This window comes from Eumetopias jubatus, unplaced genomic scaffold (assembly GCF_037043125.1).
Source record: "Eumetopias jubatus isolate StellerSeaLion01/CBP00866 unplaced genomic scaffold, mEumJub1_p1.0 scaffold_16, whole genome shotgun sequence".
Taxonomy (NCBI): domain Eukaryota; kingdom Metazoa; phylum Chordata; class Mammalia; order Carnivora; family Otariidae; genus Eumetopias; species Eumetopias jubatus.
The window spans coordinates 230,263-245,773 of record NW_028274822.1 but is presented as its reverse complement, the minus strand read 5'-3'; the positions used below and the strand labels follow the sequence as shown (position 1 = coordinate 245,773).

Below are 15,511 nucleotides of genomic sequence, written 5' to 3'. Positions count from 1 at the left end.
CAAAAGTAACAGGAATGGTATATTTCTTAATATACTAAGGAATATATACATATATATGACACACACTGGGTTCATTTTATTACAATTTTTATAACTCACACATGTTATAAATACTCTTGTGTGCATTTAGTAATAAAGTTAAAGCCAGTTTTATCAAATTCTTATTTTTGTTTAATATTTTAATATAGTGACTTCCAACTGAACACAGCAGGGATTCTGGGGCAGTTTGGATTCTTGCTGGACGGAAGTTGATAGAGCCCTCGGGGTGGGTATTTGGATACTGGTAATTCAGTTTTTGCAAATCAATCCTGGCTTAAGAGCCTTGTTATGATCTTCAGATAGAAATAGTAAAACTCCAGGCGCCTGGGTGGCTCATTCGTTAAGCGTCTGCCTTCAGCTCAGGTCATGATCCCAGGGTCCTTGGGATCGAGCCCCGCATCGGGCTCCCTGCTCCGCGGGAAGCCTGCTTCTCCCTCTCCCGCTCCCCCTGCTTGTGTTCCCTCTCTCGCTGTGTCTCTCTGTCAAATAAATAAATAAAATCTTAAAAAAAAAAAAAGAAAGAAATAGTAAAACTCCATGTCCTCTTTCAGTCTGTACGTCCCGGGCAGTTCTGTTTTGGGAAACTTTCCTTCCTTCACATTTCATTCATTCCTTAGTTATTCAGCAAATCTTTATTGAGCACATATGTGTGCTGGACAGGATATGGAATGCTTGAAACGGACTTCAGCACGTCTGAGTCCCTGCCCTCATGGAGTGGGTCTAGCAGAAGGCCTGATCTTACCAGAAAACCATACATTTAACTTGGATCCATGACGGAGTCCTATGGGGGAGAGTCCAGGGTGAGCACATTCAGCAGGGAGTTCGGGAAAGCCTTCCTCCCACGGGATGACCTGCAAGATGAATGAGGACTAGGGGAAGGGCTGGGTTTGGGTCCAGGCAACCTGGGAACAAGTCCAGGGCCAGCAGCCTGGCAGTTTGGGGTGCCTGGCAGAAGATATGCAGCCGACGATAGGCACACACAAGGGGTTTGCAGAGGTGGGCAGGCCAGGGAATGGGGGCCTCGGAGGCTGTACTCAGGATTTTGGACTTGACCATATGAGCAAGGTGAGCTGCCAAGGGGCTTTAGCTGGAGGTGAACATACCAGCTTTATGTATTTTTCAATCACCTACGCTGCCATGTACGGGGAAAAAGATAGCAAAGGGAGTCCATGAGGAGAGGGTAGTTAGGCAGCTTCCAGAGTTCTCTGAGAGAGGGGGTAAAAACTGGAGAACCATCACAGTAGAGGTGGCAAGTGAAGCCACGACCCAATGACACACTGTTTCCTAAAGAGGCGACTTTAAGCGACGCATTACCTCTCTTACTAGTACCATTTAGTCTATTTTAAAAAAAGCCATAATTAGCCCAGACATCTCCCGAGAGTATTTTTGGCTAAGAAATGTGAAAAATAATAAAGAGAAATTTCACTAAAATGGAGTTGGAAGGCCAGAAGGGGGTGCTTCCCCGCCCCCCGCCCCCCATGGAAGGTCAATTACAAGAAGAATGGTCAATTAGAGACCCTAACAGAAGAACGTCAACCCGAAGAATCATCAGTTACAGGGCCCAGCAGGAAAGGATGAAATCGGCTTTTCCTGCAACCCAACCGATGGCAAACTGTCATCACCCTGAACTCTTGCTTTTCTCTAAGGGACTTTGTCCAACTTTCTCCTAATTTGTTGGACCAGCCTATGGTTTTTGCCATAGCTTGCTTGTCTTCAGTTTTAATTCGTCCCAAAAAAGCCGTTTTTGCTGTGCTAAGGGCAGGGCCGCCGGCCTCAGGGGTGGGTCTGGCATCCTAGGGGCGGAGTGAAGGGTGGGTTCAGGGTGGGGCCTGTGGACTCAGGGCGGGGCCATTGGAAGGTGGGCGGGGGGCCTGGGGCGGGGCCTGGGGCGGGGCCTGGGGCGGGCCTGGGGCGGGCCTGGGGCGGGCCTGGGGCGGGCCTGGGGCGGGCCTGGGGCGGGCCAGGAGCGGGCCAGGAGCAGGGAGCAGGTGCGAGATTGCTGCGCTCGGTGACCTCTGGTGTTTACTGTGAAGTAGGTGCTCCGGGGTCTAGGATCTTTTTATCTTTTTATTATTATTATTATTTTTAAAGTAGGCTCCACGCCCACCTGGGGCTTGAACTGACCTGAGATCAAATCGCTTGCACTACCGACTGAGCCAGCGAGGCGCCCCTGCGGTCTTTTGAAAAGGTAAACGTGCCCCAGGGGTGTCGCCTGGGCCAGCGACTGAATCAAACTCTGCGACAGGGGTGTTGCTGTGACCTTGGACCTCACCTGGAACAGGTGGGCCAAGTAGAATTCTAATACCCACCCAGACCTGCATTGCTCAATCCTAAAGATTTAGCAAGGAAAATCCGACCTCATTTATACCTGCCTCCTGTAGAGAGGACTTAAGGCAGCTCCAGGGACTCTGCCAGAATCTAAAGATCAACTTGGACAGGGATTTACTATTTTTCTAAGCTCTAGGCAATGGCAGATTAAACTTTATTTCATTTATTTATATTTTTTTAAGGATTTTATGTATTTGACAGAGAGAGAGATCAGGAGCAGGTGGAGTAGCAGGGAGCGGGAGAAGCAGACTCTCCCCTGAACAGGGAGCCCGACGCAGGACTCGATCCCAAGATCCTGAGATCATGACCTGAGCTGAAGGCAGATGCTTAACTGACTGAGCCACCCAGGCGCCCCGTAATGGCAAGATTAAGCTTTAAGTAGATAAGATTCAGCTACCCATACCAGATTTATAATTTACTCACATGAACTCAGTTTTTCTTTTAGTGTTTAGCAAGCCCTGCCAGGCCATTTCTCTCTCTCTCTCTTTTTTTAAGATTTTATTTATTTATTTGTCAGAGAGAGAGAGAATGTGTGAGCACAAGCAGGGGGAGTGGCAGGGGCAGAGAGAGAAGCAGGCTCTGGGATCATGACCCGAGCAGAAGGCAGACGCTTCACCGACTGAGCCACCCAGGCGTTCCCTGACAGGCCATTTCTCAAAGCACCTGTTTGTTTGTTTTTTTTAAGTTATATTGGATTTGCTGATACCTGGTGACTGGAGAAAGGACACGTAAAAGGTGAAAATGGTGCCGTTTTTAGTTACCCTGAACAGCAAACACTGTCAAGGAATCCGGAAACCCTTTGGCATGTCTTAACCTTTTAGGTCCATTATCTAGTCAAGTGCTGATTAGATCATTCCCACCTTACTCCTCATTAAGGAGAATTCTTGTGTTCCTAACTCTTTTCTGAGCCTCGTTAGTGCAGAATCTGGGCCCATGGTCTGTGTGGGGGACCGAGAACAAACGACTTTGGTTTTGGACTCACGGAAGGAGCGGGACTGCTGGTAGTGAGACAGGGGGCTTTGACGGGGTTGGAGAGAAGATCAAAGCTAGCGGTGTGGACTTGAGGTGAATCTTGCACATTGGGGAAGAGAGGACAGTTTGGGGGGTATTGGGCCCATCTGTCCAATGTTAAGGGAGAAAGAGGCATGAGAAAATAGGATTTTAAGAAATTCTACTGTGGGGGTGCATGGGTGGCTCAGTTGGTTAAGCATCTGCCTTTGGCTCAGATCATGATCCCAGGTCCTGGATCAAGCCCCTCATTGAGCTCCCTGCTCAGTGGGGAGTCTGCTTCTCCCTTTCCCTCTGCCCCTCTCCTCTGCCCCTCTCCCCTGCTTGTATGCTCTCTCTCAAATAAACAAAATCTTTTAAAAATCTTAAAAAAAAAAGAAAGAAATTCTGCTGTGTTTTATGAATTCAATCTCCCTCTTTGGTGTAGTCTGTTAATTTTTAGAGACTTGGGAAACAAACTTGTTCAGGTTGAAATGTTAGTAACTTCCGTTTGTTGAAAGCTTACAGTTGGTTCTCCAGGCTCTACATGTTCTCTTGCTGCTGGGGCCACCAGCAAGGCTGTGTGTTGCCAGCCTTTTATGTTTGAGGAAAGTGAGTTTCAAAGAAAAGCCCAGCCCAGCAGAGCGGTTGGTTTGAACCCAGAGCCCAGCTTGTCTAGACCTAATCCTGCTTCGTTTTCCTTTTGGAGGAAAGTTATAAAATATTAAAAATATTGGGTGCCTGGGTGGCTCAGTTGGTTAAGCGACTGCCTTCGGCTCGGGTCATGATCCTGGAGTCCCGGGATCGAGTGCCACATCGGGCTCCCTGCTCGGCGGGGAGTCTGCTTCTCCCTCTGACCCTCTTCCCTCTCGTGCTCTCTATCTCTCATTCTCTCTCTCTCAAATAAATAAAATCTTTAAAAAAATATTAAAAATATCTTTAGTTAGGAACAAGGATCATAAAACCTTATTTAATCCATTTGGCAGATAATAACCTATCTTTTACTTTCACAATAAAAAGTGGTCTTATTACTTAGTTACTGCTGCATATATAACAAATTACCTAAATTTCAGTGGCTGTAAAAACAAACTCTATGACCTCCCAGGTTTTTGGGTCAGGAATCCAGGAGTGGCTTACCCAGGTGGTTCTGGCCCAGGATCTTATGAAACATTAACGGAGGGTTGGCCAGGGCTGTGGTCACCTCCCTGCTCACCAGGCTGTTGGCAGGCCTCTTAGATCTGCTTCCAAGCTCACTCACATGGGTGTTTGCACAGGGATGCCTTCCAGCATGGCCCTGGCCTCCCCCAGGAATGGGAGAAAGGGAGCCCACAGGGTGACCTCCCATTGCTTCTGCTGTCTTCTCTTCACTTGAAGCACCAGGGTTGGGGTCACGCAAAGATGTGGTTGACAGGAGGGGGATCTTTGGAGGCCATCTGAGAGGATGCCACCACAGCTGAAAGGTAGAAATAAAGACCCAAGTAGGATAGGGAGGAAAGGGGGCGGGATGGAAGCATTGGTAACGTCAGAGGTGTGGATCTGTTGCCCTCAGGTATTATAGGGATTTGTCCAAGAAATAAAATGAATTACAGTGTTGATGTAATTTAGAAAATCTAAAGAGTAACTGCAATGATTTATGAGAAATACGTATTTGGTTGTTCAGATGATCAAAATATACCTGATGTATTTGGTCTTTATCCAGTTCCTGGAAACGCTCTGTACCAGAAAGGTGACATGGTCTTAATGAAGGTGACTTTGGGACCCCACCCCAGGGCGAGGTGGGCTGCCAGGAGGACCGACCTTGTGATCAGAGGTTGGAAGTTTCAGCCCCATCCCTGACCTCTGGGGAGAGGACGGAGGTTGACTCCGCCAGTGGCCAATGATTTCATCAATCCCGGCTACACAATGAAGCCTCCATAAAACCCAAGAGGTCAGCTTTTTGGTCCTTTCTGGGGACCTTCCACGCTTAGGGAACCAGAACTCTTCTACGATGAGCCGGCCCCAAGCTCCATGACGACAGAAACTCAGTTGTCTGGCACCTCACTCTTCGTGTCCTTTATCATATCCTTTAAGGAACTGGGAAGCACAAGGCAGTGCCCCCGAGGTCTGTGAGCTGCTCTGGTGACTTTGAAGAACCTAAGGAGGAGGTGGTTAGAAACTCCAATCGGCCAGTGGGTCAGAAGCACAGGGAGCGGGGGCGCCTGGGTGGCTCAGTCGTTAAGCGTCTCCCTTCAGCTCAGGTCATGATCCCAGAGTCCTGGGATTGAGCCCCACATCGGGCTCCCTGTTTGGCGGGAAGTCTGTTTCTCCCTCTCCCACTTCCCTTGCTTGTGTTCCCTCTCTTGCTGTGTCTCTCTCTGTCAAATAAATAAATAAAATCTCTTAAAAAAAAAAAGTAGAAAAAAGAAGCACAGGGAGCAGCCTGGTGGCAGTGACTGGTGTTGGAAGGTGAGGTGGGCAGTCTTAGAGGACTCAGCCCTTAACCCGTGGGATCTGATGCTATCTTTGGGTAGATAATGTCAGAATTGAGTTGAATTCTCGGACACTGGGACACTCAGCTGGTATCCTGAGAACTGCTTGGAGTTGTGGGTGGGGGAACCCCCATGTTGGAAATTGGGTGCTCGGAACCCTAAAAGAGCACAGGCGGAGTAGCAGGGAGCTACAGGAGCGTACCGATTGTTCCTTTTAAAGATGATTTGACTGCAGAGACTGTGCTTGTCTTCCTGCAGGCCATGGGGGATCAGGACTTACCTGGTGTGTTGGTGTCTGGATTGGAGGGATCTTATGGGATATGTGAAGATCACGTTGGAGATCTGCAGAAACACTTTAATCTCATTACCTTGCAAGAATTTTTGGAAAATAAAACGCAATTTGGCCCAAAGATCCAAGCTGTATATATCTGGGGAGGAAGGCCAGCTATTGACCAGGAGCTCCTGGGGAGCCTGCCCTCCTTGAAGATAATTGCCAGCGCAGGAGTAGGTCTCGATCACCTGGACCTGAAGCTCATCGCCAACTTTGGTGTGAAGGTAGCCAACACACCACAGGCCGTGTCCAACCCCACGGCAGACATGGGGATGGCCTTACTGCTGGCTGCAGCTCGCAGGGTCGTGGAAGGTAAACAGCCATTGGAGATGCTGGTTTTCCAAAGAGAGTAGATGACAGATCATAACAGAGATAACAACGTAATTTTATCTTCCAACAAGTCTTTCCTGCGCCCTGACTTCTTCACACTGTATCCAGGACTTTGTTGCACTCAGGAATCGGGCCCACTCAGGCTGTCTGACAGCAGCCCTGTCCACCCCTCACCAGCTTCCAAGTTCCCTTGACGGTGGAAGTACTTTCAGCATCTCCATGGAAATGCCCTGGGGGTCCTTCCTTGGTTAATCAGCAGTCTCTGCTGGGGTGAAGGCCTCCGAGTAAGAAGGCAGGACCCCTGTACACCCCGGACGTCTCTGGGAGGGTCCCCAGGAAGGGCAGCAGAGCAGTTCAGCCCTTCCCCCTCCCTCCCCGGGGGACTCCTCCTCAGGAAGACGCCTGAGGAAAGGGGAAGCAAGAACCAGGCTCTTTCTGGTCTGGCTGTGTTTCATGAATGCACACACACACATACCACCAACAAATTTTAACCAGAAGTCCTTCCTTAATGTAAAAGAAGTTGGTGTTTTAAAGCTTTCTACCAGGATGCTCTGGTTTCGTCACAAGGAAATTGCTGTTTGTCGTCCCCCCCCCTTCAGCCCTTGCAGAAACCTTTGTGGTCAGAGAGGCGTGAGCGCCACAGGGTCAGAAGGCCCCAGGGAGGGTGTGGGCTTTCTGTGTGTGGTGCCATCCCCACCACTCACTCTGTACCTTTTATATTTTAGGTCATATGTTGGCCAGTGCACCAGATACAGAGACATTTTCTACAAACTGGGTGGGTCAAGAGGTGACGGGGGCCACTCTGGGGCTCATTGGCATGGGCAGCATTGGTTATAAGATTGCTCAGAGAGCCAAAGCATTCGAAATGAAGGTTCTGTATCACAACAGGAGACGCAGGTAAACATTCAGAAAATGGACCTGAAATCAACTGAGCAGAACTTATACCATCACTGCCTTCAATATGGCTTGGATATAGGGTCCCCCCGTTTTTCATAAGACTCCCCTCCTCTTTCTCTCCAAAAAATAAGGATGATGGTCAAGAAAGTGATGGTGATTACCTAGGAATGTGGCTGAGAATTTTTTTATTGAAAACATTCACCAGAATAAATTTTAACTCACAATTGTATTTTTTAAATTTCCAAAGTGAAAGGGAGAAACTGTCCATACCCACTGAGCAACCTGACTGGTCCCTTTAATACTGATGGACGTGTCGGCTCTCAGTGAGGGACCTGCGTCCTTGAGTGTGCAGGCTCTCCCTCAGCCCAACGCCCAGGCTTGTTGGCTCCATCTCCAAACAGCCTTCAGACCTGCCTGTTCTCTCTCACCTCATCAATGCCACTGGCTCAGGCCCCGTCCTTTCTCACCTGAAATACATATTTCTCCTACGGGACTGCTCACTTCTGCTCTTGAACCTCCAGCCCTCCTTGCAAACCAGCCAGATGATGGCCATTGTTTACAGCCTTTCAGGGGCCTCCCACTGCCTGTGGAACACATTCCCAGCTGGTGAGGAACTCCTGGAGGCATGGTGAGCTGGGAGATTGTCTTTTCAGTCAGTGTTTGCACCATGGACGGTGGACTTAGGTGTGACAACTTTCCTTGTGATAAACACGTGCACACAGAGGCCAGGCTTCTTGCAGGACAAAGTGTGTGATGTGGGCATGGTATTCATCCTTCCTCGGGGCTGTCCCCTGACCCAAACACGTGTTAGGAGAGAATTTGTGTAATTTGGAATTCTGTATTTGTAGAGCCGTGGCGGCTGCCCAGGATGCTGTGACCTCTAGGATCTTGGAATCTCTGCTGAATAACCAGCTGTTTGGGGTGGCCCGAGCAGGAATTAGGATTGAACCAAAACAAAACACAAAAGTCTGCCTGCTTCAGACTCTGGGATCCTTGCTTTCTGCATGATAAGCAGCATTCCTAGGCCCTAGGCCCTCTCCTGTTCTGTTTGTGTGTTTTCTGGAAACCTAGATGTATTTGCCCACATTAGTGATGCTCTGTGGTCACAGAAGTACATGCTCATGCTCTGGCTTGAGTGGAACCTACTTCCTTTCGGTAATGTTCTGTGGTCATCGAGCATATGTCTGATGCACTGTTGGGCTTGTACCAGGCTCTGGGGGTTCAAGTGACAAGCAGCTCCTGGCCTCAAGGAGCCTCAGTCTGGTGTGAACTCCCACAGACCCCGAGGGCTCTCCTCCAAGAACCCAGAGGTGCCCACGGGGTTCCCATGGGTCCTGGACCCAGTGGTGACAGGCCGCATTCTTGGCTCCCCTCAGAACCTCCTTCCTGGGGCAATGTGATGAATTTCTGATTGGAGAACATAGTTTTTCTTCCTTGTTCCCTTCATAGGAAATTAGAGGAGGAGGAAGCTGTTGGTGCCACTTACTGTGAGAGTCTGGATGATCTGCTTCAGCGATCAGACTTCGTGCTGTTGGCTGTGAGCCTGACGCCCCAGACCCAGAGGCTGATTGGGAAGAGGGAGCTGAGTCTGATGAAGCCCACAGCCATTCTCATCAACATCGGCAGAGGTACTGTCTCCACGGAGCACGGGCCCGGGGGCTGGACAGTCATGCGGGAGGAAATGGCCAGGCCATGCAGCTCCTCTGATCTGCCTTTCTCCCGATGGCTGTGGCGTCCAAAAGTCCACAGAGACCGGGGGTGGGGGTGGGGTGCTGAGTTGGAGGGAGTCTACTTCCTGTTTAGAGATATTTCTGATTTTTGTTTTCACTTCATTTTGAAACTCAAATTAATAACAAAAAGGATGAGAATGTTACAATATGGGGCTTTCACAGCCCAATTTGGGCATCTACTTGGGGTAGGGGCATTATAGTTTTGTTTTCCAGATGTAATTAAGCAAAATTTATGGGGATGAATTTTCTGAGCCTTCACTTTAAAAAATAAGTAACTTAGTTTGGTTATTCGACATTTATGTAGTGCTTTGTGTTTATATACAAGACGTAGTTGCATGTGTTGTGGGTTGGTAGGTGTGGCATTTATAAAGAATCTGAGGATCAGTGCTGCTTGCTGTTAGACATCCAGGCCAGGCACTTCTGTGGGGTTTGGAGCCAGAGGACGTGTGACACCTGGGGCTACCAACAGCCACGCGTGTCTCATCCGTAAAAGGAGGAAAACAGTGCTTGCCACCAGAGATTGTAGTTTGTAAGCAATACAGTTTTGGTCATTCGGCTGTGGTCTTCATCCACAGCGCCTGGCTCTCTGCTCCCCAAACCCTCAACATTTCCCAAGTGTTGAGAGTGATAAAGGTGTCTTTTGTTAATGAAGGCGACTTTTGGAACCCACGCACTCAAGCTGCCAGGAGGTCCAACCATGTGATCAGAGGGCTGGAACTTTCGGCCCCACGCCTGACCTCTGGGGAAGGGAAAGGGCCCAGAGGTTCAGTCAGCCAACGGCCAATGATTCAATCAATCGTGGCTATGCAAAGAAACCTCCATAAAAACCCAAAAGGGCTGGGTTCGGAAGCTTCCGGATTGGTGAACGCCTGGAGACTGGGAAGAGTGGCTGTCAGGAGAGGGCATGGAAGCTCCATACCCGTTCCCCAGACCGCTCCCTGTGCACCTCTTCATCTGGCTGTTGATTCTACCCTTTGTCATACCCTTTAACAAACAGGTAAACGTGTTTCCCTGAGTTCTGTGAGCCACTGCAGCAAATTATGGAGGAGGTCACTGGAACCTCCAATCTGCAGCCAGTTGGTCAGAAGCACAAGTCAGAAGCCCTCTCCTGACAGCCACTCTTCCCAGTCTCCAGGCGTTCACCAATCTGGAAGCTTCCGAACCCAGCCCTTTGGGTTTGTAAAGGAGGCTTCTTTGCATAGCCACGATTGATTGAATCATTGGCCTTCATTGGCCGTTGGCTGACTGAACCTCCGGGCCCTTTCCCCTCCCCAGAGGTCAGGCGTGGGGCTGAAAGTTCCAGCCCTCTGATCACATGGTTGGACCTCCTGGCAGCTTGAGTGCGTGGGTTCCAAAAGTCGCTGTGTCCCTAACCTGGGGAGGTGGTGTGTAAAGTGAGACAGGCCCAGGCCTGAGACTGGGACTTCCGACTAGTGTCTGAATTCAGGGGCAGGAGGCGGTCTTATAGGACTGAGCCCTTAGCCTGTGGGATCGGATGCCATTTCCAAGGCAGACAGTTGTGTTGCAACTGAATTGTGTTGAAGTCTCAGACACCTTGCTGCTATCCCAAGAATTGCTTGGTCTTGTAGAAGGCCTCCCCCCATGTTGGAATTGGGTTCGGTAACCCAAAAAGAGTTGGTGTCGAAAGAGCAGAAAACCGCACAGGGCTGAGCTAACATGCTTGAGAGTTCTCTGAAAATTCAGACCCTGTAGGTGAGCCAGAAGGACCATTGCATTAGGTAGTTTCAGTAATGTCAGAGGCTGGTGAACATACTCAAGATTCTGGAAAACCTGCCCAGAAAAGGGCTGTGGGATGAGGCATCTCCAGCAGCAGCCCCCCACACACCAGGGGCGCTCTGTGTTCTGACCAGCAGGCTGCCCCTCCATCGGTCAGAGGAAAGGATGCTGGCGTTCGGCTCCTTGCCAGTCTCTACCTCAAGGAAGGGGTTTTCTTCTCAGCTTCTGCTCTTCTGTATTTGAAATGACAGTTGTCGATTGTGCTTGTGGTTTAGTTTTTAAAGTGTGTTTGCAGTGTCTGGGAGCTGTGTCCCTAACCTGGGGAGGCGGTGTGTAAAGTGAGACAGGCCCAAGCCTGAGGTTAAACAAACCTGAGCTCAGATCTGGGTTGCTATGTTAGGAGCTGTGTGAGCTGGGGTCAGGCCTCAGTTCCTCACGTGCAAAACGAATGCTGGCTTTGCCAGGTTCTTGGAGGATTCAGTGAGATAGTGCGTGTGCAGGGCTTAGCACACTGCCTGGCATGTGGCAGGCTTGCCACGTCTAATAATGAATTGGCAGAATGAAGCTCACACGTTCTTTGTCAGACATTTGACAGGACCAAGACATGTTTGGAATAGCAGCTACGGTGACCAAAGCGTCCTTCCCAGGTCCTGCCCAACCATAGTAACGCAGAGGCCTTGTCTCGTTGACTCAGGTCTGTTAGTCGATCAGGACGCGCTGATGGAGGCTCTTCAGACTGGGGTCATCAAAGGGGCAGCGCTGGACGTGACGTACCCGGAGCCCCTGCCCAGGTAAGGAAGCCAGACAGAACCGCCATCTCTCTCGAGGCACAGAGGGCACTCCTCCAGCAGTCACTGCTTTTGGCTTTTGCAGCCGTGTTAAGTCACAAACCGGCAGGGTCTTGGCCATGGAGGGGTCCGAGCAGGCCTCTGGTGACCTGTCCGGTTCTACAGATGGCCAGACATCTGTTTCAACATCTCCGTGCAGAGGGAGCTCTGGGCTTTCGGGCAGCAGCCCCCATGGGTGGAGACTGCACTGGACAGTCTTGCTCCTATCCAACCAGAACAGTCCTTGCCTTAGCCAGTGACCCTGATTTGCCCCCTGGAGCATCAGAGTCTCTGACCATTGTCCTCTTTACAAACCTTGTGTATTGTCCAACAACTGCCAGGTGTCTGAGGTTAAGTATCTTCAGGTCCCTCGATCACAGCCGAAATGGTAGCATTTCCAGTCACCTTGTCATCATTAATGCTTCTAGCACTTTAGTTTTTGAGGTCCTTTGATAATGTGCTCTCAAGACCTGAACACAGGCTTCATGTTGGGGTCTGACCACGCAGGTTGGTTTCACAGCGTGTATTCCTAGCAGGCCCATTGCATTCTTTTTTTTTTTTTTTAAACTTTTTATTTATTTATTCATGAGAGAGAGAGAGAGAAAGAGAGAGAGAGAGGCAGAGGGAGAAGCAGGCTCCCAAGGAGCAGGGAGCCCGACGCGGGACTCGATCCCAGGACCCTGGGATCATGACCTGAGCCGGAGGCAGATGCTTAACCATCTGAGCCACCCAGGCGCCCAGGCCCATTGCATTCTTAGTTCATTCCATTTTTAGTCAGCAAAAATGGAAATTATTCCCTCAATTGTCTTTTAAATATATGTGTGGAATTTTACATTTATTTCTATTTAATGTAATTTGCTTCTGTGTCTTAAGGACATTTTATTTTTATTTAAAAGATTTTAATTATTTGTCAGAGAGAGAGAGAGCACAAGCAGGGGGAGTGGCAGGCAGAGGGAGAAGCAGGCTTCCCGCTGAGCAGCGAGCCCGATGCGGGGCTCAATCCCAGGACCCTGGGATCGTGACCTGAGCTGAAGGCAGACACTTAACCGACTGAGCCACCCAGGCGCCCCTGTGTATTTTTTGAGAGAGAGAGAGGGTGCATGGAGCATGCACGCATGCATGCATGGGGGGGGCAGAAGGTGAGGGAGAGTCTCACGTAGACGCCCTGCTGAGCCCCAACTCCAGGGTCTCCATCAAGAGTTGGACACTCCACTGACTGAGCCACCCAGGCACTCCATGCTTGTGTTTTGACCCATTGATCCAGCCTGTTGGGACTGGAGTCTTGATTCTGTCATTTATTTTGAATCTTGGTGTCATTCATTTAGCCAGGTTTGATTCCTGCAGCTTTGATTTCTGTCTAGTAAGCAAATTACTGTCAGCTGGATGTTTGACATTACAACCAAATTTAGTATCTTAAGTTTATCAAGACTGACCATAGAACTTATATTTCTGAAAAAAAAAAAACAAACAAAAAAACCAAGTTTATTTAGAATAGTTTCTCAGAATGTGGTCTGGAGACCCTTTGAGGGGTCTGTACAGTCATAATTTTTCAGATGTTTCAGTACAGACTGATGACATCATCACTCTGACAACTAATGAAATGTGCGCTTCTGTTATTGTATTAATCCTTTTTTAGTTTTAATCTCTAATACAATAAATGTTGACAGATACAACCCATAAAAACAAATTTTTTTTTGTGATTCTCAATTTTAAGAGTGTGAAGAGGGGCGCCTGGGTTGCTCAGTCGGTTAAGCGTCTGCCTTCAGCTCAGGTTGTGATCCCAGAGTCCTGGGATCAAGCCCCATGTCAGGCTCCTTGCTCAGTGGGGAGTCTGCTTCTTCTTCTGCCTCTCACTTGCACTCTCTCTCTCGCTCAAATAAATAAAATCTTAAACATTTTTAAAAAGAGTGTCAAGAGGTCCTGGGGTGCATGGCTGGCTGTCGGTAGAGTGAGCAACTCTTGACCGCAGAGTTGTGAATTCAAGCCCCACATTGGGTGTGGAGCCTACTTAAAAAAAAAAAAATTTAACAAAAAAAAAATATTGACCTGAAGAGACTACTGAGACCAAATGTTTGAGAACCACTTAGAATGTAGAACAAAAGAATGTCAATATCAATTAAGAAGCATGAGCATTCTAGACAGTTGTCAATTTATTCAGAAACCTAGAAGCTTAGGGCTCACCTGTTGCCTAGTCTGCTGAATGAGCTTTTTGGTAGCTTCACTAACAAGTCACAGGGCAAAGACAGGGGTCTCTCCCAAAGCTTGTCAGTGTTATCATGTGACTTAAATCTCAGCAATGCCAGCGTTGCAATGTTGTGCTGGTACGATTCAGTTTCATGATATGACAAATCAGGTCTTGCCTGTACGCCAAATACTCTGGACAGGTGGTGTTACAATTGGCCACGACTCCATTATTTCTGAGTTCTGAGTTGTGTGGACAGCCTCATACTGAGACTGGTGCCCGGTGTCTGTTAGATAGTAGGGCCCACCTCCTTCCTAGCAGGAGGAAGGAAGTGTTTTTCTGAGTAGTGTCTGCCCTGCTGACAGTATTATAGGCTCTGTCTTTCAGTTTGATCAGCCCTGGGGGCAAGGACAGTCATGGCGCAGTGACATAAATTACAAGTGCCCCCAGAGAATTTCCGCAGGTTTGGGGCCCATAAGATTCCCAGAGGATGGAGGCTTATTGCTGCGTGCTTACTTTGGCCTTTGTATTAGAACAGCCCAGAGGCCCTGCCGGGTCAGGTCACCGCCCTTTCCTAGCGCTGGTTGCTGGGGTTACCACCATTGTTGGAGTCCCCCTGACCCCCTTCACTAACACTTCCTTCTTTTTCCGGCTGACTCCCATCCGCTGCCTTCTTCCGGGAAGAGAACGCCCCCTAATCTAACTCCAGTTGCTCTTTCCCCTCTGAAGGCCACTACTCATTAAAGGCACATTCAGCCTGTCCCATGATGCCTAGACTAGCATCCAGATCCCCAGGGGCCTCTCCTTGTTTGGTGGGCCAGTGTTGTTTAATCCACCCCCGTCGTGCCACTGTGTGCTCACGGCCCGGGTGCCACTACGATACTTGTCCTGCCCCCCGAAATGCTGCGCGCCCACTTACTGGCGTTAGACGAGGGGTGGTCATGCTGGCAGGCTACCCACAGCCTCCCCTTCTCAGCGTGAGGGTATCAAACCGTGAAATTAGAGACACCGAACCACGCATAACAGTTTTCATCAATTAATCTGCGTTTCAGAGACCACCCTTTATTGAAGTTGAGCAACATCGTTCTGACGCCTCACCTCGGAAGCGCTACGCACCAAGCCAGACGACAGATGATGGAGAATCTGGTGCAAAGCATCCTGGCCTCTCTCAACGGCCTTCCCGTTCCCAATGAAGTGCTCCTTAAATGATCTCATGTGGGCTAACCAGGGCAATGACAGATTAAACGGGAAAAAATCTTATTTTGCGTATTCACTAGAGTCCATTATATAGATTGGTTTAGTATTCTTCCGGCCAAAGGGTGCCTGGCTGGCTCAGTCGGAGGATGTCACGGTCCTGTTTGAGGCCCCACCCGGGCCGCGGAGCTCAGGTAAGTAAATACATCTAAAGAAACGTTTAAATTCTCTTGGCCAAAAAACCTTACGAGCAGTAATGCTGCCCACGGAGAGCTCGCTCAGCGCCGGGCTCCCTCGCTCACGCCCTCCTCCGGGCAGCTCTGAGGGCAGCTGTACGTTGCCTAGTGAAGCGCAGCACAGCGGCTGGGGCCCCTCAACAGCGGGCAGACGGCCGCCCTCGGAGTGAACCCTGGGCTGGGTCTGCCTCTCCCCGGGGGCCCTGCCGCCTTCCCGCCTGCCGG

At 49.6% G+C, this 15,511-nt stretch overlaps 1 protein-coding gene across 2 annotated transcripts; it reads left to right on the top strand.

Annotated features, from left to right (window-relative positions):
- The first annotated feature begins 2,077 nt into the window (after positions 1–2,077).
- LOC114202596 (uncharacterized) lies at positions 2,078–15,116 on the top strand. Of its 2 annotated transcripts, XM_028095880.2 has the most exons (6): positions 2,078–2,227; positions 6,081–6,465; positions 7,209–7,380; positions 8,830–9,008; positions 11,542–11,638; positions 14,909–15,116. In XM_028095880.2, the coding sequence occupies exons 2-6, from the start codon at positions 6,084–6,086 to the stop codon at positions 15,063–15,065; spliced, it is 987 nt and encodes a 328-aa protein (XP_027951681.1). In that variant the 5' UTR covers positions 2,078–2,227; positions 6,081–6,083; the 3' UTR covers positions 15,066–15,116. The 2 variants fall into 2 exon arrangements, with proteins under 2 accessions (XP_027951681.1, XP_027951682.1); XM_028095881.2 differs by lacking the exon at positions 2,078–2,227 and having other exon boundaries at positions 5,699–6,465.
- Positions 15,117–15,511: the final 395 nt, after the last annotated feature.